At 43.4% G+C, this 27,443-nt stretch overlaps 1 protein-coding gene across 15 annotated transcripts in view; it reads right to left on the bottom strand.

The window, feature by feature from the left end:
- Positions 1-27,443, bottom strand: part of CUX1 (cut like homeobox 1) — a 374,351-nt gene that overhangs the window by 145,646 nt on the left and 201,262 nt on the right. For all 15 annotated transcript variants that reach the window (XM_082644032.1, XM_082644034.1, XM_082644031.1 and 12 more), the window contains exon 4: positions 26,442-26,520. In XM_082644032.1, the coding sequence (XP_082500158.1) occupies positions 26,442-26,520 (79 nt within the window). The remainder of the gene's footprint in view (positions 1-26,441; positions 26,521-27,443) is intronic.

The raw sequence follows: 27,443 nt of genomic DNA, 5'->3' as shown, positions 1-27,443 counted from the left end.
AAAGAGGAAGGTCCCCTGAGGGGGCGGGCTCCCCTTTCTGTCACGGTCCTCCTTTACTGATGAAGGATGCTCAGGAAAGAGTCAGGGCTTACCAGCTAGTGATCTAAAGATGGGAGAACCCCGGGTTTCTGCTCTTGGCGGTTCTGTCTTTCCTCAGAGGCACAGCTGGTGACCCAGCTGCTGTGACCCGTCCTGCGCCAGTGGGCCAGCCAGCCAGGAGGCCACCACACACTCCTGGTTATAGTACAAACAGCAGGAGAAGGGCATCTGGGCCAGTTATGAGAGGTCCTGCAGCCAATGCAATGTGCTCTCCACCATCAGATTCACTTACAAGAAAGCTGGATTTGTGAGGGGAACCACTGACCGAAACCGCCCACCCTGGCCAGGCACAACAGTAGCCACTCACATGAGTTCTCTTACAATGGGAGGTCCTGGTAAGGAATGCGGAACTAACAAGCTACCACCAACCGGAAGAATTCGTGCAAGGTCCAAAGGAGAGAGGAGACGCCAGTCCTTAAGTCCTACCAGCCTCCGAGAATCCTTGCTGGAGTCCATCTTGGCTGAGCGACGGATGTGCCACCAGGAAGGACCCTGAGTCAGAGTGATTGGCCAGAGACAAGCCGGAAACTCACCCCATCACCATAAAACCCGAGACTGGGAGCCATGTGGCAGAGCGGTTCTCCCGGGTTCCCTGACCCTGCTGCTCTCTGCCCGGGTGCCCCTTCCCAATAAAGCCTCTTGCTTTGTCAGCACCTGTGTCTCCTCGGACAATTCATTTCCGAGGGTTAGACAAGAGCCCGCTCTCGGGCCATGGAAGGGGTCCCCTTTCCTGCAACAGATTTGGATCTAAAATCGGACACTGCAGATGTGGAATTTGGGGTACAGGCGCGGACTTTGCCTTTACCATTCATTCAGCAGAAAATGGAGAGACATTAAATGTTCTTCTGGCGTTAGTTGGGTCTTTATTTTTATTTCTGCTGCACTTATAATCCACCTGCCGGGCCCCAGTGGGGCACTTCCGCTGGGCCTCTGGGGCCCCGTCAGAGTAGAAGCATACCCGAGTCTGCTGGGCTTAGAAAAGATTATGGAAGATATTTCTGGTATGGACGCCAGCATCACTTGTGAGACGGCTGCAAAGATTTAGTCTCCGGTTGAGGAATGCTAAACACAGAGCCCAGTGGATCAACAGGGGTATATATCCAAGCGCTCACTGAATTTTCAAATACCAGAGCAGTTAATTTTTCAGACCACCCTTGGTTCCTGGAAACGAGGGCTCCGTCTACCACGTCAGTCGGTGGGGCCACCAGGAGCCAGGAGCCAGGAGCGCTTTGAGGAGCCAGCGTCTTGGTGGGGTTTACAAAAGGCAGGCCCCGCGGCACGTCCAGCACAGCGTTTAACACCACCCATCATGCAAAACCCCGGCAGCCGGGCACTGATTCTGTGCGTACATACAGTTTATGACTACCTCATCGCCTTCTCATTTGTGGCCCCTCATTATTTTTATCAGCATTAAAATATTTATATTAAATTAGATTTCAAAGCTATTTCGGGGAGATGGTTCCCTGTAAGTTGGAACAGTAATAGCGTTACAGAATGAACAGCCTCAGAACATTCCAGGTGCAGCTTTTTTTTTTTTTTTTTAATTTCAGTACCTTCCCTGGACACCTTCCCACCCCCACTCCTCTTCCCACTCCCCACATGGCCTTATGCTGGGCAAATGACCTGAAGGAGATAAAGAGTATTGCCCGTGGCCCCGTCCATGTAAAACGACAGCTTTAACTTGAAACAGGGGTCAGGGAAGATTTGAGGAGAAGGAGAACCACTGTGCTTCTATAAAATCCTATGAATGTTCATTGCTGTAGGTTTCCCAGCACAGCTGCCAGCACAAATTATATTTTAAAGAGCTAAGCTAGTATGCTGCCCTCCATCCCCCAAATTTCTCTTGACAACTTTTCCAGTCCATTCCTTTTAAGAGGCCAGGACCCACTGTGTCTGCTTCGAATAAAAAATAGTTTCCCTCGTTAGATTCAGCAAGGAATTCACTAACATATAAAAATAATACACACATTATCAAGTGAATGGTAACTAGGACCTTCAGATAAATTTTCAAAGCATTATATTGTAAATGAAAATTCTGGCAATCTTATAATTATTCATTATGGCATATATATTTAATTGAACATGATTAAAGGTTAATGCCTAAGTAGCAGAACTGGTCATAGAATAAAGAATGAACTGAATATTCAAAAATCTCTATGTACTGAACTTCAAACTTTACTACAGTACAGTTGAATGACTCAATGCCTACAGCATTTGAATATCATTTTGGATTATGTAAAAGGCATTGCTAAAGTACCTCTCAGGCTTAATATTTATTACTTGTATTAAAGGAACAGTTAATTACCACATGACAATATAATGACTCTAGCATGTTTGGGCTAGAGACCAAAACAGTGAATTTCGGCATGCCAAACCCCAGCCTGCATGTTAATCTAGGGGAAATCATAGCTTTTTGTTTCATTAATGATTTCCAACGCCATTTAAACCCCACACAAGTATTGTTAGGTCTTATTCTGAACGTCACAAGCCTCTGATCTCAGCAGCTCAATTAGGGAATTGTCTAGGGGAGGCCAAGAGCACACACCCATATGTGGAACAGCATCACACGGAAACCTGCAGCTCATCTTCCCTGCCGCCTCCAATTCAACACGCCTTACTGCCAGTGCCACGCACCCGATGTGACAAACTTGCAAAGTGTTCCACAATCATTTCATAGTTCATTCCTAAAACACTCTCTGAGGCATTCTACAGCTCATTATGCAACACAGGACTCAAAGAACATAATTATAACAAACAAGTCACCTGTATTTATTCAGCACTTTCCCCTAAGTACATGGAACATTATCTCATTGATTCCAGCCATCACAGCCAGAGGTCGGCGGGGGAGGAGGGGGCTCTGCAGCGAGTCAGGCACTGGCATCTCACTCAGGGACGGGGGAGGAGAGAAGTCGGCCAGGCAAAGAGGTATGCAAAAGTCTAATTAAGATTTCTGCCTTCTGAACCAGCAGACGACTAAATTATACTGTCTCTTCAATTGCTAATGTAACAAGTAGGTCCTAAGCATCTGTCTGCTCTGGGTAAGGCATTGATTCACCGGGATGGACATTCAGCAGAGTCAGCTGGGCCCAACCTCACAGAGATAAACTATGTTCACAAATAACTAAGATAAAGCAAGAAGGGCCACATGGAAGACCATTCCCAGATAGAGAAACTGGGAAAAGGAGATTTTTTTTTTTTTTTCTAAAAAGAAGAGTCAGAGTTTAGACCCGTGGAGACTGTGGGGCAGTCAATCCCTGTAGAAGAAACAGCATGCAGGGGAGCAAGAAGCGGGGAAGGGTCAGGCACAGCCACAAAAATACTTCAGTCCAACTGCCGGTGCCCACGTACACATTCTATGATGTCAGGACCGTTCTAGGTGCTGGGGGGGCACGGTGGCGAACAAGAGAAAATCCTTGTTCTCAAAGACTTGACATTCCACTGAAGTGAGGGAGACAGACAAACAGTAAAACCAAACAAATCAGAATGCTCTCAGTACTGCCAAGCATGAAGAAGAGAGGAGACAGGGTGTGGAGAATGGGGAATGGGTCCTGGAGACAGAAGGACAGGGAGGGCCTCTGAGGAGGTGACCGTGGGATTGAGATCTGGATGTCGAAGAGGAGAGAACATGAAGACTCTTGGCAGAGGGAATGGCAGTGCAAAGGTCCAGAGCTGGATACAAGGATGAGCATATACAAGGCATAGAGAGAAGCCAGTGAGGTATGATGAAGGGAAGGGAAAGCGGCCAAGGACAAGTGGTCAGAGTGGGAGGCCTGTGCTCAAGGATTTAAAGAAAAATATGAACACAACTAAGGAGGGAAAGAGATGATATAAAGAAGAATCGAACTGAATTCTAGAGCTGAAAATACAATGTCGGAGGTGCCCTGTTGCACAGTAGGTAGTGGGTGATTCTCATGAAAATACAGTGTCTACAGTGAGCTAAGGGATCGAGTTTGGATTCAGTTCTACTCCTGATGGAAAAAGCCACCAGAGAATAGGACTCTTGCAAAATGAGCCACTGTGGCATAAGGAGAAAAATGCAGTACTCTGAACCACGAAAATGTTTGTTGGTTTTCTAGTTGCAAAGTATTTAAGAGTTTTAAGCTTAAAGATGAGTTATACAATTTTTCTTTTAAAAAGCTAAGTGTTCTAAATTAGCTGCCCTGTTCTGTGATGACAGATGGCTATCAGTAATATGCTGCTTGGCAGACATTTAAAAAATATAAACACATAATCTATGTCTTTGAAATAAATGTGATGTTTTAATACTTAGTGGGAAAAAAAAAACTACTTGAATGAAACTCATCTACAGTGACAGCACTCTAAAAGTGGATATTTGGAAATGTTCCCATCATCATATAAACTTATGGGCAAAGATAACGTCGTCTACAAACATGTCTCAATGCCTCACATCAGACAAGAGGGAGTAGAGGGTAACTGTTTAGAGTGTGGGCCAGACTATATGCAACTGAATCCAAGCTCTGCCACTTACTGGTTGTGCAACCTGTGACAAGCGACTTAATATCTCTGTGTCTTACTTTCTTCATCTATAAATTGGGCATAATAATTGTGCCAATATCATTAGGTTGTTGTAAGGATTAACTACGATAATATGTGATATACCACCAGGCACGGAGTTAATACTCAGTAGATGTTACCTATTATCAACTGACTCAAACCTGATGAAATATTTGCCAAAAGGAGTTTCAAACCCATTTGTTAATATATAAAAAATACAGTATCTTCTGACTAGTTAGCAAGAAAAATTGATATACCATGATAAATAAAAATTTACTAGCTGAATTTCAACTAATACTTTCTTATAACTGGTATACAGGTTTCAAAAATGTGAATCATATTTTTGTAAAGTCAGCTAATAATGCACTGCTTTGGTTTGGATCTATGTATCTTTGTGAGTTATCTTTTCCAGCCATTTATGACAGCCATTAAAATCAAGAACAACATTAACAAAACTTGGAGATTTCTACTCCTGGCCATGACAGATTAACTGGCACTGGACCTGCCCTCTGGCCATAAACAACTAGAATACTAGGCAATCTAAACCAAACAAAGAACCATTTACAGATGTTGTACAATGAGCAGAGCAGGAATGGTGATCCCCGAAAGAGGGAAACAAGTAAGGTGAGCCCTATGATCACCCTGACTTTCTGCCAGGAAACACTTTTTGGACTATAGCATAGGGAAGGGGGAACCCAAGCAGAGCATGATGGTCTTCTTGGATTGAGAAGATAGAGATCAAAAGATCAGGAGATTTAGGTACCTGGAATTTATAGAGCAGAGCCCTGGAAAGGAGGGAGATATGCAGAGAAAGAGCTAGAGAAATCTGCAGAGGAGTCATATAAAATCTGTTGCTCAAAGATAAGGTACATACATACACACAGGGTGAAACTCCACAAGGCTGCACAAAGAACTACAAGGAAGGTCTAAGTAAACAACTCCTAGAGTTCGCAGTGTTGGGAGGCTTTCAAGTTGCAACCAGCCAGAGAAGAGAGGCTTGTTGAACAGCCAGGACATTCAGTAGAAGACATCAGAGGGCCATACCAGAGTGGAGGGCTAAGCTAATCCTAAAGTAAAGGCTAGTCTGGACCTGTCCCCAAAAGCTTAAAAACATGTGTCAGAATAATTGAGTTGATCTGCAAGTAATTTAACTGCCTGCCCCAAATACTTCAATGCTCTTAAGAAAGACAACAAAATCCAGTTAACTACAATGTCCAACATCCAATCAAAAATTACTAGACATGCAAAGAATCAGGAGAATAAGGGAAAAAAACATCAGTTAATAAACACAGAACCAGAAATTACAAGAGATAATGGGAGTAGCTGACAAAGACTAAAACAATTATAAGCATGCTCAAGGATTTAAAGAAAAACATGAACACAATAAGGAGAGAAACAGAAGCTATAAAGACCCAGATGGAATTCTAGAGCTTAACATACAGTATCTGAAATGAAAAAAATTTCCTAGATTGCCTTAAAAGCACATTAGACACTGCAAAATCAAGAAGATCAGAGAACTAACTCAAAGACATAGTCACAGAAACTGTCTAAATAGAAGCACAGAGAAGAGACTGAAAAAAAAAAAGTTACTAAAACCTCAGCAGCCTGTAAAACAATATCAAGCAATCTAAAATACATGTCCCAGAAAGGGGCAAGGGATGTATTTGAAAGAAGTAGCAAAATTTCCAAATTTGGTGAAAGCTATAAACCCCCAAATCCAAGAAACTCAACAAAATCCAAGCAGAATAAATGCAAAGAACACCAATAAACACAATCAAATTGCTGAAAAGAAGAATAAAAAGAAAATCTTAAAAGCCAGAAAAAAGGGACTTTGCTGGTGGTGCAATGGTTAAGAATCTGTCTGCCAATGCAGGGGACACAGGTTTGAGCCCTGGTCCAGGAAGATCCCACATGTCGCGAAGCAACTAAGACCGTGCACCACAACTACCGAGCCTGCGCTCTAGAGGCTGCGAGCCACAACTACTCAGTCCGTGCGCCACAACTACTGAAGCCTGCATGCCCTAGAGCCCACGCGCCTCAACTACTCAGCCCACGTGCTCTAGGGCCTGCGTGCCACAACTACTGAGCCCGCATGCTACAGCTTCTGAAGTCTGCACTCCTAGAGCCCATGCTCCGCAACAAGAGAAGCCCACACACTGCAACAAAGAGTAGCCCCTGCTCGCCACAACTAGAGAAAGCCTGCACACGGCAGTGAAGACCCAATGCAGCCAAAAAAAAAAAAAAAAAAGCCAGAGAAAAGAAGACTCTTAGAGGAACAAAGATAAGGCTGATGAAGACCTCCTGTCAGAAATGAGTCAGTCAGTCCAGAGACAGAAAAACTGAAACAAAAACTGCCAATATATAGTTTTATACCCAACAAAAAATATCCTTCAAAAATGAGGGTGAGGGCTTCCCTGGTGGTGCAGTGGTTAAGAATCGGCCTGCCAATGCAGGGGACACGGGTTTGAGCCCTGGTCCGGGAAGATCCCCCATGCTGCAGAGCAACTAAGCCTGTGCGTCACAACTACTGAGCCTGTGCTCTAGAGCCCATGAGCCACAACTACTGAAGGCCACGTGCCTAGAGCCCGTGCTCCGCAACAAGAGAAGCCACTGCAATGAGAAGCCCACACACCGCAACGAAGAGTAGCCCCCACTCACCGCAACTAGAGAAAGCCTGCTTGCAGCAATGAAGACCCAACGCAGCCAAAAATTAAATAAATAAATAAACAAATATTAAAAAAAAATTAGTAAAAAAAAAATGAAGGTGAGATAGACATTTTGTTTGTGTGTTTCAAATGAACAAGAGCTGGCAGAATTCATTGCCACTGAACCTACACTATAAGATATGTTAAAGGAAATGCTACATACCAAAAGAAACTGATGCCAGACAGAAACCTGCATCTACACAAAGGAATAAACAACACTGGAAATGGTAAATATATGGGTAAAAATAAAGTACTACTTTTCTCATTTTTAATTTCTTTAAAAGATAATTGACTATTTAAAAGCAAAAATAGTATAATGTATTGTAGGGTTATAACATATGGAGAAGTAAAATAAATAACAATACACAAAGCACAGGAAGGAGAGAACGAAAGTGTACTGTAAGATTCTTACATTGTATGTGAACTGGTATAATATTATTTGAAAGTATAGTGTGATAAATTAAAGACACTTAATGTAAGCCTTAAAGTAACCACTAAGAAAATAAAACAAAGAGCTATAGCTAGTAAGACAATTGAGGAGATAAAATAAGATCACAAAAAATAATCAAAATAAAGCAAGAAAGACACAACAAAAAAATAGGTAAGACAAGTAGAAAGCGAATAGTAAGATGGTAGACTTATGCCTCTCTTTATCCATAATTACATGAAACATAAAATACCAAACATTCCACTTAAAAGGCAGATTGTCAGACTGGATTAAAAAAAAACACGACAGAGCTGTTTACAAGAAATACAACTTAAATAAAACAAAAAAATAAGTTAATAGTAAAGGGTTAGAAAATGATATAACATGAAAACACTAATCAAAAGAAAGCTGGAGTGCCTATATCAAAATGAAACAAAGCAAACTTTAGTACAAGGAATATTAACAAAAATAAAATCACTGTGTAAACTTGAAAGCATCAAATCATTGAGAAGATATAACAATCCTAAAAGTAAATGTACTACAAAACAAAGCTTCAAAACCATGAGTTAAAAACTAATATAAGTGAAACAAGAAAAAGAAAAATCCACAATAATAAAGATTTCAAAGCTCTGTGCTTGCTAATTAATACTACAACTAAATATAAAATCAGTATGGATACAAAACACTTGAACAACGCTGTTGACCAACTTGACCTAACTGACATTTATAGAACACTCCACTCAGCAAACTACAGAACACACATTCTCTTCAAGTGCACATGGGACACTCACCAAGATACAAATATACTGGACCATAAAACAAGTCTCAATAAACTTAAAAGAATAGAAATCATACCAAGCACATTCCCTGGTGAAATAAATCAGTGACCTAAGCCTCCACTTTAAGAAACTCCAGAAAGATCTAGCCAGACTGATCAAGAAAAGAAAAAAAAGAAAGAAAAAAGAATTCACAAATTCCAAGATCAGGAATGAAAAAAGGGACATGACTACCCATCCTACAGATATTTAAAAGGTAATGAAATATCATCAACAACACTATGCTAATAAATTTACATGAAATGGATCATTCCTTGAAAAATTATCAAAACTGACTCAAGAAGAAATAAAAAATCTTAATAGACCTCTATCTGTTAAAGAAGTAAAATTTATAATTAAAATCCTTGCTATAAGTCAAAAAGATACATAATCCCCTATGTTCATAGCAGCACTATTCACAATAGCCAAGACATGGTAACAACCTAAATGTCCATCAAAAGAGGAATAGATAAAGAAGATGTGGTACATATATACAATGGAATACTACTTAGCCATACAAAAGAATGAAATAATGCCATTTGCAGAAACATGAATGGACCTAGAGATTATCACACTAAATGAAGTCAGAAAGAGAGAGACAAATACCACATGATATCACTTATGTGTGGAATCTAAAATATAACACAAATGAAGTTATTACAAAACAGAAAGAGACTCATAGACATAGAGAACAGAGTTGTGGTTCACAATGGGGAGAGGGGGTGTGGAAGCGATGGAAGAACAAACAAACAAACGCCTTGCAACAAAGAAAATCCCAGGCCTGGATGGCTTCACTGGTGAGCTAGAGATGTTTTAGGAAGAAGTAATGGCAATCTTACATAAACTCTTTCAGCACTTAACTCATTTGATAAGACCAGCACTACTACCTTGATACCAAAACTCATAAAAACATTAAAAGGAAAAAAAAAACAGGCAAAAAACTACAGTGCTATATTCCTAATGAACTTAAATGCAGAAATCCTTAGTAAAATATCAGCAAATTAAATCCAGCAAATTCTAAAAAGCACAATACATCATAACCAAGTAAGACTTATCCTAGGAAGGCAAAGTTGGTTTAACACTAGAAAATTAAACTATTTCACCATATTAAGAGCATAAAAGAGAAAAATCATATGATTAGCTCAATTGAGGCAGAAAAAAATCTGACAAAATTCAATACCCATTTACGACAAAAACTCTCAGCAAACTAGGACTAAAAGGGACTTTTCTCAAACTTTTAAGGGTGTCTACAAAAACCCACTACAGCTAACATCATATTCAGTGTTGAAAGAGTGAATGATTTCCCTAAGGTTGGGACCAACACAAGGATGTTTGCTTTTTCTACTTCTATTCAACATTGTACTGGAGGTCCTGGCCAGTGTGGGAAAAAAAAGAAAAAGAAAAGGAAAAAGAAATACATGATATTACAGATTGGAAATCAATATGGACATAAAAAACTTGAGTAACACTATCAACCAAGTTGACCTGAAATTTACGGAACATTCCATCCAACAATTGTAAAGTGCATAATCTCTTCAAGGGCACAAGGGACATTCAAGATAGAACGGTCTAGGTCTAGGGAATCTCCAAAAAAACTTCCAGAACTAAGAAGTAAGTTTTAAAAGGTCACAAATATAATATTACTATATAAAATTCATCACATTTCTATATAAAAGCATCAAAGAATTGGAAAAAAATTACCAAAAAAAACCCCCATTTACTACAGCATCCAAAAACATGACCTACTTAGGGATAAACGGAACACTATGGGCCAGGCCTGTATATTGAAAACTACAAAATACTGCTGAGGGAAATTAAAGACATAAAGAAATATCCAATGTTTGGACTGGAAGACTCAATAGTGTTGTCAATTTTCCTCAAATTGATCTATAGATAAAGTAGAATCCAGATCAAAATCCTGGCAGGCTTGTTTGTAAAAACTGACAAGCCGAGTCTAAAATTTACATAGAAACTCAATTAGCCAAAACGATTTTGAAAAAGAAGACCAAAGAAAAAGGACTTATATTACCTGATTTCAAGACTGATTATAAAGCCACAAGAATGAAGATAGTATGATATTAACATAAGGATACACATACAGATCAGTGAAATAAATAGATGGTCCAGAAAAAAAGACTCAAACATATATCATCCATTAATTTTCTAAGAAACTCAACCCTTATCTCATATCATACATAAAAATTAACCCAAAATGTATCATAGGCCTAAAGTTAAAAGATAAAACTATGTAACCTCACACACACACACACACACACACACACAAAACCCACACACAAAGGAGAAAAGAATTTATGACTTTGGACTAGGCAATAATTTCTTAGAACATAAAAAGCAAGAACCAATAGAAGAAAAAATTAATAAACTGGACTTTATTAAAATAAAAACTTCTGCTCTTCAAAAGACAAGAAAATGGGAGAAAATATTGGCAGTGCATATATTTCACAAAGGACTTGTACCTAGACTACAGCAAAGCTACAATTCAACAGTAAGCCAAACAACCCATTAAAAAAAACGGGCAGAAGATTTCAATAGACACCTTATAAGTGAAGATCTATGAAGGTCCAAAAGCACATGAATAAAAATTTACCATCATTAGTCATCAAGAAAAATGCAAATTAAAGTCACAGTGAAACACGTTCTGCACTCACTAGAATGTCTAATATCTAAAACACTGACAATACCAAATGGTGGAGAGGACACAGAGCAACTGGAACTCCCGCACATATTTGGGGGTGGGGGGTAAAATGACACAACTGCTTGGAAAAACCATTTGGCGGTTTCTTATCAAGCTAAACATGCACCTACCCCATGCCTCAGGAATTCTAGTCCTAAGTATTTATCTAAAAGAAATGAAAACAAATGTCCATATACAACTGTCTATGAACGCTTATAGCAGGTTTATTCACGATAGCCACAAACTGGAAACAATCCAAATGTCCATGAACAGGTGGATGGGTAGGCAAATTGTTATACATCCACACAGTGGAATACCACACCCCAATGAACGTGGGTGAATAATCCCCAACACGCCACCCTGAGTGAAGGATGCCAGATGCATCAGAGAACCTCCCCAAGGACCCCATTTATGTGAAACTCCAGAAACAATGAACCTAATCTAGATCGACAGAAAGCAGATCAGTGGTTGCCGGCATTTGGGATCATAAGGGAACTTTCGAGAGGTTATGAATGTTCTGTATCTTGATTGTGTGGTTGGCCACTGTATCAAATTGTACACAAAATAGGTGTGCTTTATTGTATATAGATTATACCTCAATGAGGTGTATTTAAAAAATTTTTTCTAGTGAGAGCAAAATGTTTTCTGCACTGCTAATAAAATGTAAATTTTAAGTCCTTTTTACTCTTCATCACGTACTTTTAATTCTGTTTTTAGTATATGATTTGCAATGTATTTCACACACTACTATAGTTACACATGTACACCATTTAAATAAATAAGTAGTATATATGGGGGATACAAATTCGAAATTTTTTACAGTTGGGGGACACGAACAAAAGTAGCTCAAAGACCACTCAGACCCGTGGGCTGTGTGCAAAGGATGGGTGGAGGAAGTGGATTCAAGTGGTGAGAGGTAACGGAGGCTTGCACTAGGGGTGGCTGATGGGGTGAGTGGTCAAATTCAGGGTGCCTTCTGGAGGCAAGGTCAGCAGGACTTACTGACAGATCAGCTCTAAAGTGTGAGGGAGGGAAAGGAAAGCAAGCTGACTCCTGCCTTTGTGGCCGAAGCAACTGCATGAATGGTGATGCCACTTACTTTCTGGGGTGGGGGGAGGGGAGGCTGGGGGGGATCAGCTGCTTTCTTGTGCTCATGTGAAGTTTGAGAGTCTAACAGACATCAGGAGAACCAAGAGGAACTACAATCCTGCAGCCTGTGGAACAAAAACCACATGCACAGAAAGACAGACAAGATGAAAAGGCAGAGGACTATGTACCAGATGAAGGAACAAGATAAAACCCCAGAAAAACAACTAAATGAAGTGGAGATAGGCAACCTTCCAGAAAAAAAGAATTCAGAATAATGATAGTGAAGATGATCCAGGACCTCAGAAAAACAATGGAGGCAAAGATCGAGAAGATGCAAGAAATGTTTAACAAAGACCTAGAAGCATTAAAGAACAAACAAACAGAGATGAACAATACAATAACTGGAATGAAAAATACACTAGAAGGAATCAATAGCAGAATAGCTGAGGCAGAAGAACGGATAAGTGACCTGGAAGACAGAATGGTGGAATTCACTGCTATGGAACAGACTAAAGAAAAAACAATGAAAAGAAATGAAGACAGCCTAAGAGACCTCTGGGAAAACATTAAACACAACAACATTCGCATTATAGGGGTCCCAGAAGGAGAAGAGAGAGAGAAAGGACCCGAGAAAATATCTGAAGAGATTATAGTCAAAAACTTCCCTAACAAGGGAAAGGAAATAGACGCTCAAGTCCAGGAAGCGCAGAGAGTCCCGTACAGGATAAACCCAAGGATAAACAGGCCGAGACACATAGTAATCAAATTGGCAAAAATTAAAGACAAAGAAAAATTATTGAAAGCAGCAAGGGAAAAACAACAAATAACATACAAGGGAACTCCCATAAGGTTAACAGCTGATTTCTCAGCAGAAACTCTACAAGCCAGAAGGGAGTGGCATGATATACTTAAAGTGATGAAAGGGAAAACCTACAACCAAGACTACTCTACCCGGCAAGGATCTCATTCAGATTCGATGGAGAAATCAAAAGCTTTACAGACAAGCAAAGGCTAAGAGAATTCAGCACCACCAAGCCAGCTCTACAACAAATGCTAAAGGGACTTCTCTAAGTGGGAAATGCAAGAGAAGAAAAGGACCTACAAAAACAAACCCAAAACAATTAAGAAAATGGTCATAGGAATATACACATCGATAATTACCTTAAACGTGAATGGATTAAATGCTCCAACCAAAAGACACAGGCTTGATGAATGGATACAAAAACAAGACCCACATATATGCTGTCTACAAGAGACCCACTTCAGACCTAGGGACACATACAGACTGAAAGTGAGGGGATGGAAAAAGATATTCTGTGCAAATGGAAATCAAAAGAAAGCTGGAGTAGCTATACTCATATCAGATAAAACAGACTTTAAAATAAAGAATGTTAAAAGAGACAAGGAAGGACACTACATAATGATCAAGGGATCAATCCAAGAAGAAGAGATAACAATTATAAATATACATGCACCCAACACAGGAGCACCTCAATACATAAGGCAACTGCTAACAGCTCTAAAAGGAAATCGACAGTAACACAATAATAGTGGGGGACTTTAACACCTCACTTACATCAATGGACAGATCATCCAAAATGAAAATAAATAAGGAAACAGAAGCTTTAAATGACACAACAGACCAGATAGATTTAATTGACATTTATAGGACATTCCATCCAAAAACTGCAGATTACACTTTCTTCTCAAGTGTGCACGGAACATTCTCCAGGATAGATCACAGCTTGGGTCACACATCAAGCCTCAGTAAATTTAAGAAAATTGCAGTCATATCAAGCATCTTTTTTTACCACAACGTTATGAGATTAGAAATGAACTTAGGGGAAAAAAAGGTAAAAAACACAAACACATGGAAGCTAAATAATATGTTACTAAATAACCAAGAGATCACAGAAGAAATCAAAGAGGAAATAAAAAAATACCTAGAGACAAATGACAATGAAAACACAATGATCCAAGACCTATGGGATGCAGCAAAAGCAGTTCTAAGAGGGAAGTGTATAGCTATACAAGCCTACCTCAAGAAACAAGAAAATCTCATGTAAACAATCTAACCTTACACCTAAAGGAACTAGAGAAAGAAGAATAGACACAACCCAAAGTTAGCAGAAGGAAAGAAATCATAAAGATCGGAGCAGAAATAAGTGAAATAGAAACAAAGAAAACAATAGCAAAGATCAATAAAACTAAAAGTTGGTTCTTTGAGAAGATAAACAAAATTGATAAACCATTAGCCAGACTCATCAAGAAAAAGAGGGAGAGGACTCAAATCAATAAAATTAGAAATGAAAAAGGAGAAGTTACAACAGACACTGCAGAAATACAAAGCATCCTAAGAGGCTACTACAAGCAACTCTATGCCAATAAAATGGACAATCTGGAAGAAATAGACAAATTCTTAGAAAGATATAACTTTTCAAGACTGAACCAGGAAGAAATAGAAAATATGAAGAGACCAGTCACAAGCACTGAAATTGAAACTGTGATTAAAACTCTTCCAACAAACAAAAGCCCAGGACCAGATGGCTTCACAGGTGTATTCCATCAAACATTTAGAGAAGAGCTAACACCCATCCTTCTCAAACTCTTCCAAAAAATTGCATAGGAAGGAACACTCCCAAACTCATTCTATGAGGGCACCATCACCCTGATACCAAAACCAGACAAGGATACTACAAAAAAAGAAAATTACAGACCAATATCACTGATGAATATAGATACAAAAATCCTCAACAAAATACTAGCAAACAGAATCCAACAACACATTAAAAGGATCACACACCATGATCAAGTGGGATTTATCCCAGGGATGCAAGGATTCTTCAATATATGCAAATCAATCAATGTGATACACCATATTAACAAATGGAAGAAGAAAAACCATATGATCATCTCCATAGATGCAGAAAAAGCTTTTGACAAAATTCAACACCCATTTATGATAAAAACTCTCCAGAGAGTGGGCACAGAGGGAACCTACCTCAACATAATAAAGATCATATAGGACAAACCCACAGCAAACATCATTCTCAATGGTGAAAACCTGAAAGCACTTCCTCTAAGATCAGGAATGAGACAAGGATGTCCACTCTCACCACTATTATCCAACATAGTTTTGGAAGTCCTAGCCACGGCAATCAGAGAAGAAAAAGAAATAAAAGGAATACAAATTGGAAAAGAAGAAGTAAAACTGTCACTGTTTGCAGGTGACATGATACAATACACAGAGAATTCTAAAGATGCCACAAGAAAACTACCAGAGCTAATCAATGAATTTGGTAAAGTTGCAGGATACAAAATTAATGCACAGAAATGTCTTGCATTCCTATACACTAATGATGAAAAATCTGAAAGAGAAATTAAGGAAACACTCCCATTTACCACTGCAATAAAAAGAATAAAATACCTAGGAATAAACCTACCTAGGGAGACAAAAGACCTGTATGCAGAAAACTATAAGACACTGATGAAAGAAATTAAAGATGATACCAACAGATGGAGAGATATACCATGTTCTTGGATTGGAAGAATCAATATTGTGAAAATGACTATACTACCCAAAGCAATCTACAGATTCAGTGCAGTCCCTATCAACTTACCAATGGCATTTTTTACAGAACTAGAACAAAAAATCTTAAAATTTGTATGGAGACACAAAAGACCCCAAATAGCCAAAGCAGTCTTGAGGGAAAAAAAATGGAGCTGGAGGAATCAGACTCCCTGGCTTCAGACTATACTACAAAGCTACAGTAATCAAGACAATATGGTACTGGCACAAAAACAGAAACATAGATTAAGGGAACAAGATAGAAAGCCCAGAGATAAGCCCACGCACCTATGGTCAACTAATTTATGACAAAGGAGGCAAGGATATACAATGGAGAAAAGACAGTCTCTTCAATAAGTGGTGCTGGGAAAACTGGACAGCTACATGTAAAAGAATGAAATTAGAACACTCCCTAACACCATACACAAAAATAAACTCAAAATGGATTAGAGACCTAAATGTAAGACCGGACACTATAAAACTCTTAGAGGAAAACATAGGAAGAACACTCTTTTGACATAAATCACAGCAAGATCTTTTTTGATCCACCTCCTAGAGTAATGGAAATAAAAACAAAAATAAACAAATGGGACCTAATGAAACTTCAAAGCTTTTGCAAAGCAAAGGAGACCATAAACAAGATGAAAAGACAACCCTCAGAGTGGGAGAAAATATTTGCAAACGAATCAACTGACAAAGGATTAATCTCCAAAATATATAAACAGCTCATGCAGCTCAATATCAAAAAAACAAACAACCCATTCCAAAAATGGGCAGAAGACCTAAATAGACATTTCTCCAAAGAAGACATACAGATGGCCAAGAAGCACATGAAAAGCTGCTCAACATCACTAATTATTAGAGAAATGTAAGTCAAAACTACAATGAGGTTATCACCACACACCAGTTAGAATGGACATGATGAGAAAATCTACAAACAAAAACAAATATCATATATTAACACATATATATGGAACCTAGAAAAATGGTACAGATAAACGGGTCTGCAGTGCAGAAACTGAGACATAGATGTAGAGAACAAACGTATGGACACCAAGTGGGGGAAGCGGCGGGGTGGTGGGGGTGGGGTGTGATGAATTGGGCGATTGGGATTGACATGTATACACTGATGTGTATAAAATTGATGACTAATAAGAAACTGGTGTATAAAAAAATAAATAAAATAAAATTCAAAAATTCAAAAAAAAAAAAAAAAGAGACATCAGAGTCACCCAGGGAGAGTCTAGGGTACCCCACACTCAGAGTCCTGCAGAGGAAGAGAGGGTCTGAGGAGGAGCATAACCAGGGGGGAGGTGGGTTCTGCAGGCCCAGTGGACTCTCAGAGGAGAGAGCTGGCCAGTGGAGAGAGATGTCATCCTCCAAGCACATGTATTTTCTCAGTGAAATACGAGGTGTGCAGAGATCAGGGAGGAAAGAAGGTGTGAAATAGCACCTGTAAGGGGGACGGTGGCAATAAGGGTGGGGCCAGTCTAGGCTGTTCTGACTTTATGTAAACCAATGCAGTGTGGTCCTGCAGGGACTTTGGGACACTGGTGAGGATGCCCTGGATCACCGTCACACCAACAGTCCCGGGGCAGGACATCCCGGGAGGAGGAAGAGGCGCTGCTGAACCACATGGAAGGCTGCGGGGCTAAGGAGTGGGGCTCCGATTCCATCAGGCCGTGGGGTGCCGGGGCGTGTGTGTGCAGGGGGGGCAGGCGGTGGTGGCTGCTTCTGTCGTGAGGACCACAAAGACTGACCTCCCTGGACCCCTGCCCACGTGTGCACAGAGCCCCTGCCACTGGCCAGAGTGTGGATGGCACTGTGAGCGCCATCCCCGCAATGACATCAGAGCACGGCAGACGCTCCCCTCCGCCAGGGCACTCTAGGCTAATGTAATCATACGATTACATAATTAACCCAGCTGTCTCATTAACAAAATCAACTGGAATTCAGGGCATAATTAGTCATACAGCAATTAGCATGCTGATGAGCAACTGATGAGAAGCTGTCTAGATAGCGCGTGTGCCAGGACCACCACAGTCACAGCAGAGCAAGGAAGACGCCACCCCCACACCCCACACCCCCCCGCCGGGCCACGCCGAAAACCAAGTCACCGAGTCACCTCCAGTGAGTTCTCCAGATGGGTCGGGGGACCGGGACAGGAGGCCGGGGGAGAGCGCTGAAGGTGGGGCAGCAGGCGACTCAGACGCCCGTCTTGTCAGCTTGGCCTTTCTTTAACACGTGTGGAGCTGCTTCCTCAGCCTGCGAACGATCGGCTCCTTGGGCCCCAGGTTTGTTTCAAGCTGGTCAAGGAGGGTGGAGAGGTTGCCGGCTCGTTTGGGTTGCAGTTACCCCAGCACTGGTCAGAGTGTGACTGTCCCTTGTCCCCTGAAGCTGCTCTGGACCAGCTCTGGTCCTGCAGCCCAGCAGAGGGGACGGGGGTGGGGGCACCTGCAACCCACAGCTTCATCCCATGGCCACGGCCCTGGTCCCTCTGTTGTCCGTTTTGGTGCTGGTGGTTGATTCTCACGTGTGAATGAAGATGTCTCAGGAAGGTCAACTGAAAACGTGCAAAGGGGGGCTCCAAGGTAAGAGTTCTCTCTGGAGGGGCCTGGTCACCGGCAGCTGCCAACACCGGGCAACTAGAAGACATGGACTGGAGCAGCCTCACAGGAGCAGGCTGGGGCGGCCACATGGCACAGCCTTCAAAAACGCCACCAGGATGCATGTCCGTGAAAAGCTTGGTATGAGAAGCAAGGGATATTTCTAACTAATCACAAGATTTTGTCCCTTTTTGCCAGGAGTGCTTACTACACAGCCTTGATCAGGGGACAGACGGGGAAGAAAGAAAAAGAATGGAAACAACAGTGTTTTCTGGTTTTAACTGAGAGCGTGTCCTCACTTAAAACAGCTTGACAGGCACAAAGGACCGGCTCACTATTTCAGTCTTAGGCAGAAACGTTAAAAAGCAGCTCTCGGGACTTCCCTGGCGGTCCAGTGGTTAAGACTCTGTGCTTCCAATGCAGGGGGCGCAGGTTCGATCCCTGGTCGGGGAACTGACATCCCACATGCCACGAAGTGCGGCCAAAAAAAAGAGCAGCTCTCAAAACTGATGATGTCCCTCTTTACTTCTGGATCCTCAGATGCAGGGCTGATGGCGATATTCTCCAGCAGAGAAGGTTTTCCTAAATCCTGACTGAAACTTCCGACCGCCCCTCAGCAGCACCCGGGAGCGGGGGCATCTTGGCGTGGGTGCTGAAAACGGAGCAGCCTACAAAACGGGCTCCCTTCTGCTGGTTCTCTTTCAAGGCTTCTGAAAACTAACACCTTCTACTTCTGATCGCAGGCCAGTTATACGAGGGAAATGAAGTGAGCGGAGCCAGTCAGGAAACGCCGAGCGCCAGCGGAGTTTCACGAGTCCATGAATATTTTATATCACTGGTCATGTGCTCCCTTAGATTTAAATCTTAAAATCAATCCTTCTGGGCACTGCCTTTGTGTTTGAAGGGTTTGTGTCTGTAGGACCTAAACTACACCTTAGCAAGGAGTGAAAGATGACTCTCTGTTGGGGGGGGGTGCCCAGAGAGAGGCCAGGAGGTGATGAGAACAAGCAGGGCCTCTTCCAATGGACTCGGCAGCCAGAGAACAGAAGTTCTACAGCACCAATGCCCCGCTCACTAACCTTGTCTCCTTTCTAGGAACTTCCCCAAAAAATACCTTTGCTGAGATGCTTCTGGGACTGAAAAGGCACAGTTGTGTTTTATACCAATTATTAAGTGAGGACAAATACTCCACCGACTACTGCTTACGGTCCTATCTGGAATCCATCACTAAAGGCTATTCAGAAACTGAGATTGCAAGTTGAATATTTTACAAATTTATGCTTCTCCACACCCCCCGATTGTAGAGATAAAGACATGCTCATTGTAAAAAATGTGAAAAGCATCAAGAAGCAAGAGCAGGTCACCCACGCGAGGTGAATTCCTGGCAGATTATGCATACCGTGGTAATTCTGCTCAGAACACAGTAAAATTCCAGTTATGCAAGGGCCTTTAAGAGGAGGTCATTCCAGAATTTTCCCAGCTATCTGAAAGGGTCACACTTTAAGACCCGAGACATTTATTTCTCCTTCCATTACAGTAAGGGAAGAAGGCTGCCTATTTCACCTGTTTAATCATGGGATATTCTCTCAAAGGTGCTGTACAGTCTCCCACTCCCCCAAGTAGGAGCCACCTGAGGGAGGGCAGGGGCCACGTCTCAGCTGCATTTGCATCTTGGGTGCATGGTGCCGGGCCTGGCACCAGAAGTACTGGCCGAGGGAATGTGTGAGTATGATTTCTGAACAGCACACCTTGAACTGTTTCTTGCACAGCTGGGGTCACTGTGGCTGACAGCCACTGACCTCTGCTCTCACCCACAGATACAGATTCCAATGCAGAAGGACGCTGGTCTCCCGGTTAGGGAGTCCGTCGCAGAGGGCTCCCCATCCCAGGGGGCCTCGCCCAGGTGTCCTCAACCAAGTCACGCTGTTGGCAAATGCCTATGATGCTTCTCCTCATGTGAGTAGCCATTAGCAAATTAATTAATATAAATCTCAGAGGTTATTAAAATAAAAAAATGTAAATATTTGCAAGTGTAAGGTATCGCTATGTTGATCATATAAATTACAATATGAAATCTGTGGTAGGAATCACAGATGAAGCCATCTGGGTTAATGATGTAAAACTTTATGAATCGAATTGTAGAACTACTTTCCTACTGCCATGATGTTGACAATAAAAGCAAAGACCACTTTCAACTAGAACAATGAGGGATGATAATCAAATTAGGGACAGGAGGCTAATTTGGCAAATTTTTTATTGGTCTTCCTTTTAATTTTGCAAACCAGATGGAACCATGTAAACAATACTGCTACCAAAGATGGAGGAAGTACTGTTGCGTTAACTGGGTCCTGGGTTAGAGCCATCCAAGTCGCCTTCCTCAACCGTCTGTTCCTCTCCAACTTCACCCCCACCAGCCAAAACCAGGCGACCTCATCTCTCGTGCCTCACATCACCTTGGACCCCTTTCCGATCTGTTTCCAAACTGCAGTCAGGATGACTTTTTTTAAAATTAATTAATTTATTTATCATTTATTTTTGGTTGCACTGGGTCTCTGTTGCTGTGCGTGGGCCTTCTCTAGTTGCGGCGAGTGGGGGCTGCTGTTTGTTGAGGTGCGTGGGCTTATTGCAGTGGCTTCGCCTGTTGCCGAGCACGGGCTCTAGGCGCGTGGGCTTCAGTAGTTGTGGCACGCGGGCTCAGTAGTTGTGGCTCGCAGGCTCTAGAGCGCAGGTTCAGTAGTTGTGGCGCAGGGGCTTAGTTGCTCCGCGGCATGTGGAATCTTCCCGGACCAGGGCTCAAACCCGTGTCCCCTGCATTGGCAGGCGGATTCTTAACCACTGCGTCACCAGGAAGTCCCTGGCTGGTATTTTAAAGAGCAGAAAGTATAGGGCTGTTTTGCCAAATTGTGCTGCGTGGCTTGTGGGAATCTTAGTTCCCCGACCAGGGATGGAACCCGTGCCCCCTGCATTGGAAGCGCAAAGTCTTAACCACTGGACTGCCAGGGAAGTCCCTGTGTGAAGACTTTTGGATGCCCACATTCCCACCAGACTCTCGAGCCCATGAGAACAGGAAGCTGTCAGTGGATCTGCTCCCTGCTCCATCCCCAGCACTCAGCAGGGTTCCTGAGAAACAGCGGGGGAGGGGGGGAACAGTGTCTCCGGTGCTGGCCGGTAGCCCCACAGAACCGAGGGTCACAGCAGCGGGGAAGGAGCGGCAGGATATTTCTGATAAAAAGCATCTTAAGGGCTTCCCTGGTGGCGCAGTGGCTGAGAGTCCGCCTGCCGATGTAGGGGACACAGGTTTGTGCCCCGGTCTGGGAAGATCCCACATGCCGCGGGGTGGCTGGGCCTGTGAGCCATGGCCGCTGAGCCTGCGCATCCAGAGCCTGTGCTCCGCAACGGGAGAGGCCACAACAGTGAGAGGCCCACATACAGCAAAAAAAAAAAAAAAAAAAAAAAAAAAGCATCTTAAAATACCCTCAAAACTGTTGAGGGAATGAGCAGCGATCTGCTGACAAGTGAGAAGAGGTAAACCTGGGGTCTTAACTATGGCAACTGTTCAGAGGATGCATCAGGACAACTATGTCTTTCAATGTCTACTCAGTGTCTTTAATCTGAAGGAGGCTTTTGGAAGGAGAAATAACACTACTTGGGATTTTTAGACGTGGAAGATGAGAAGAGGAAGGAGCCGGGTGACCCCACTGCTCCTTTTGCCTTAAACAATGGAGTCACACCACCGGGGGAAGGAAAGGGCTGGGGTGGAGGGGGGTCCCCTGCTCCACGCTCGGGGCTGGGTGTGTAAAGCTTGGGATGCTAGCCGGACAGCTACTCAACCCAACACAGATTCTGGACGTCAGTACTGACCACCAAAACCCAAGGCCTCTGAAGCACCCGTGCTGGTTTGATGAACCCCAAATGCTAAGCGTCATATAAATGTTCCTGCAGGCAGGCAAATCTTTACAGAGGGACAGCAAAGCGGAAGGAGAGTTCAGAGAGCTAGTAAACTGCTCCACCTCCAGGAAAGATACATTCTGTTGTCTCGTAACTTAGGTGGTTAGGTGCGCCAGAGGGCTCTTCCCCAACGGCAAGCTGTCAATCTCAGGATAGGGTTCGACGCGAACAATTACGGTGCGATACCGATAAACCTCAGGAAGCATCCTGAAGAAATAACTGGATCCATTAATTTAGTCATTCATTCAACAAATATTTTTCGAGTTTCTGCTACGTGACAGGCACCGGGGTAGAGACCAGGCACATAACCAGGGACGAGACCACCCTGCGCCCGTGTGCACCCAGCCAGGAAGGAAAAGGGCTGAGGAGCAAGTACAGTGAGTCCCCTACCTACGAGCCTTCGAGTTGCGAACGCTCAAAGATGCGAACGTGCCCCTGTGTGCCAGCTGTTGCACTGTACTTGTGTACTTTTTAAGGTACTGTAAGATTAAAAATGGTTTCTTTTATTTTTTGTGTTTGTTTTTTATGTATTATTTGTGTGAAAAGTATTATAAACTGATTACAGTACAGTACTATATAGCCGATCATGTTAGTTGGGTACCTAGGCCAACTTTGTTGGACTTATGAACAAACTGGACTTATGAATGCACTCCTGGAACAGAACTCGTTCGTATGTAGGGGACTTACTGTAGTTATAACAGAGGTAAACAGACACAGGGTGTGGGGAGCGGGGTGTGTGTGTGCGCTAAGGGCACACCTAGGCCGGACCTGGGAGGTCAAGAAGCAGCATCTCAACAAGTCAATCTGGAGGAGCTGGAAGAGATCAGCTCAGAATGGGCTGGGCCTGCCCACGGCGAGGAGAAGGACCCATTCCTGCCGGTGGGAAGTCTGGCATCGCCACACTGTGGACACGGGAGAGGTGGCCTGAACCGCAGAGTGGAGGGCAGAGGTTGGGATGGAGAGAAGTGGATGGAATCGAGGACCTTCTGGGGGTAGGACGGCCAGGGCTTGTTGACCCAATGCTCTGGCGTGAGCAGCTGGGTGGCAGGTGGTGTCGCTCGCCAAGAGAAGGAGACTGTTTCCTCTGGACACACTGGGCTGTTACAGGTGTCCCTCAGTCAGCCCAGCGGGGATGTCCAGGAGGATATACAGGCTGACACTCAGGGGCGAGAACCGAACTGAAACAAAGCTTCAAGAGCCACCAGCGTGACCCCTGGTGCATTCCACTGCCAAGGACCCTGGGTGGCTCTGGGTCAACAGCCTCATGTCACATGTCAACAGCTGTGTTATGCCAGGCCCTACTCCAGGTGCTAGGCACAGAACGATCAAGCAAAACTGTCCTCAGAGAGCTTTCATTCTAGTAGGACCAGCAGATAAGGAACAAGAAAACACACAGGTAAATAAAATGTCCAAAAGTGTGGCAGTGGTCGTGGTGATGTGCTAGGACTGACTGGTCACCTCCTCCTGGGCTCCTGGAGCTGGGCCACATGGCCAAAATACCCTTCCCATTATTTCCAAGAGCTTTCTCTATTTTCCTGAGATAGCGTAAGTTGTTATTTCTTTCTTTCTTTTTTTTTTTTTTGCAGTACGCGGGCCTCTCACTGTTGTGGCCTCTCCTGTTGCAGAGCACAGGCTCCGGATGCGCAGGCTCAAGGGCCATGGCTCACAGGCCCAGCCGCTCCGCGGCATGTGGGATCTTCCCGGACCAGGGCACGAACCCGTGTCCCCTGCATTGGCAGGCGGACTCTCAACCACTGCGCCACCAGGGAAGCCCAGTTGTTATTTCTTAAAACCAGAACTTGACACACCCCACCTACATTTCTGGATTCAGCTGGATTGAAGCCTGGAGCACACAGACAGTTAAGGCCCCCCGAGTCTCCCCAGCTGTGTGACTGACCATCAGTAAATGCACTGCTATTGACCAGGCCCTTCCCGTAAGCCTCAGCCACACGATTACTTCATTTGAGCGATAAGTGGACTGCAAAACACAGGTTGAGGGCTCCAAGCTCCATTCCTGCTTTTCAAGTAGTTGTTATATGTGTCAGACCACAGTGTTTGTAAGAGAAATACCTGGGAGGCAGGTAAACGTGATCTACGTGGTGTGCAAATGTACTCTGATTAACTCATTATTACAGACAACGTCAAACATTATTCGCCCCCACCACCTGAAATTAAAACTGCCAGCCAAAAATGATAATTACAAAGAATATCACCAATATAAAGAAAATGCTGATGAGATAACATTAAGTGAAAAAAGCAGACCATAACTATATAGTCATGTTATGATCAGAGTTCCATAAAATTTATATATGTATATGAATAAGGATTGCTCAGGCAAAGACGAGTGTTGATGAGAAAAGTGGTCTCGTTTTTGTCTGTAAGAAGTCAAGATGGAAAATAAGTGCAGAAGAAGAAACCCAACGACTCGTTCAAGTGGCTTCCCAGTGGAGAGACCTCACTAAGGGAAAACCCAGAGACAAATCAGACTTTTAAAAAGAGTGTAGATTATTTAGAAAACAGTAGCTGCAGGCTCTCTGGGTCTCGGGCAAAGGCAAAATAAACCAGGCGCCTTTCAACTAAGTCACCAACACAAAACTAGCACTTGTATGAGAAAATGCAAGTGGGTCCACCAAACTGCCAATGCCTGAGAAAGAGAGCCCTGAATGATCCATTTATTGTGAATGAGCCTCCACATGAGCCTCAGCCAGAGTATTCAGGAAACCCCTAGGTGGATACAAACTCCTGCAGAAAATCAAAGGGCTAGAATTTGGGACTAAGAGCGGGGTAAGCTCATAAGACAGCAAAAGGTTAGAACAAAGACAACCCCTCTCCATCACTAGGTGGTTCCCCTACCTCATTCCATTTTACAGATGAGAAAACTGAGGTTCAGAGAGGGAAAAGGGATGTGACCAAGACCTCACAACAAGGCCCTGGCGGGAGAATCTGGATCTCCCTACCCCCTGTCCTAAGCGTCTAAGGTACTTTCTGCTGTCCATAGCTTGGTGTGGCCTCTGTTAACCCCGGCTCCCAGAGGGGACAGCAAAGCCCTTAGTGGACCTGAATTAGAATACAATACAGAAACAAAGGAGACTTGTTTCTGCTTTGCTTTGTTAAAGCAGTTCTAGTAATATCAGTGACGCACAGAGGATTCCTAATGAGGGCAAGTGAGCAGCTCTAATGGGTGGGGAGGGGAGGGTGGTGGTAACTGGGTTTCCTTGGTCAGCAGAGGATGACATTCAAGTGGCTAATTTTCAGATCTGAGTCTTTTCAGGACTGAGTTGGGACCCATGTGATCGTGTCCATCACCTCCCCACGGATTAGGTGAGTGGACCACCCGAGAACAGAGGATCGATGGGACCAGTGGGTACTCTAAATCCCGCCTCACTTTTCTAGAATAAGGAATGGGGAGCCATTATCTCTCTGAATGCATAGCAAGCATTATTAAAATTTTAACTCTTTAGTTCCTTCAAAAGAAAAAACAACCCATATATACTGTAGTTAAATGGGCTACTGCTTGCCCTTGGATATTAAGTGAAAGACTTGGCCAGAGGCCACTGATTCCCTGGATGACCTGGAAGGGGAGCAAGGCATTCCAGGTGCCCTATCAGGGCCGTTCCTGAACATGGAATTGGTCAGCCCAGAATCGTGAATATCCAGGACGTCTGCATAGCGCACACACGGGTTCTCTTTCTTCTCTGTGAAACGTGCAGCATTTTAAACCAAAGCTAAAGGTAGCCCCGCAGGTCTGAGTTTCTGCATTTCCAAAGACATCAACTGGAGGCAACTCTATTACTTCAGCAAATATGCATCTGATTTCCATACTCATCCCAAGTCTGGGTTTTGGAGAATTCATATTCCCAGAACTCCCCAGTTTCCTGGGGAAATTGCCTTAGGGAGGCTGAGAAGAATCAGCCAGAAGCCCACTGGTTCACCAGACACAATGCCCACAGGTGGGCTACAAGCGCTGGGCTTACCTGGAACATCAATCAATCTCTTGTAGACATTCAAGAAGGCTGCCTCAGCTTCTTTGCTTCTTTTACTCAGTGCATCAATCTGAAAAGGAATGGGAGAAAGAAAAGAAAAACAAAGAGCTCAAAATTTGTCAAGAGGTAATTTAAAAATCATTACACGTCAAATGGAAGTCTGATTGCTCCATGTAAATGCCGGACAGCTGGGCCTTCAACCTCTTAAACGTCTGCAAACATGCGAGAGGGAGGCAACTCACGTGGGCCCACCCATGAAGGGGAGCGAGGCAGGAGCAGTCCCATTGCTTGACGGAGTGGGGACTCTCCATGGAGAATGTGGTCTCTTTCCTTCTTCCACCAGTGTAGACTATGAGCTGACCACATGCCAGACGCTGTGCCGGAGGCGGGACAGAGGGACAGCCCTCAGCCCCAGGGGCTCGGGGTCCAGTAGGGGAACAGGTTATGTGAATGATTAGTGAAATCCCAGCTGGGAAAGTGCTCGGTAAGCAGAGCCATGGGGACACCGAGAAGGGGACGTCAAGTAAGAAAGCAGGTGACATTTGAGCAGAGTCCTCGAGAGCAGCTCACCAGGTGAAGAGGTGACACGAAAGGGGAGGAAAATATTCAAACACCAAAGTTCTGAAACCTGGGGGTCCTTAGGTCCTCTTTAAAATTTTTTTGAAACCCGGGGCTTCCCTGGTGGCACAGTGGTTAAGAATCCGCCTGCCAATGCAGGGGACATGGGTTCGAGCCCTGGTTCGGGAAGATCCCACATGCCGCGGAGGAACTAAGCCCGTGTGCCGCAACTACTGAGCCCATGTGCCACAACTACTGAAGCCCACGCACCTAGAGCCCATGCTCCACAACAAGAGAAGCCACCGCAATGAGAAGCCCTCGCACCACAGCGAACAGTGGCCCTTGCAAACCGCAACTAGAGAAAGTCTGCGTGCAGCAACGAAGACCCAAAGCTGCCAAAAATTAAAATAAAATAAATAATTAAAAAAAAGAATT

This window comes from Mesoplodon mirus (assembly GCF_964341445.2).
Source record: "Mesoplodon mirus genome assembly, chromosome: 15".
NCBI classification, from domain to species: domain Eukaryota; kingdom Metazoa; phylum Chordata; class Mammalia; order Artiodactyla; family Ziphiidae; genus Mesoplodon; species Mesoplodon mirus.
Note: the sequence above shows the minus strand (reverse complement) of the source record. Positions and strands in the feature narration are given on the sequence as shown.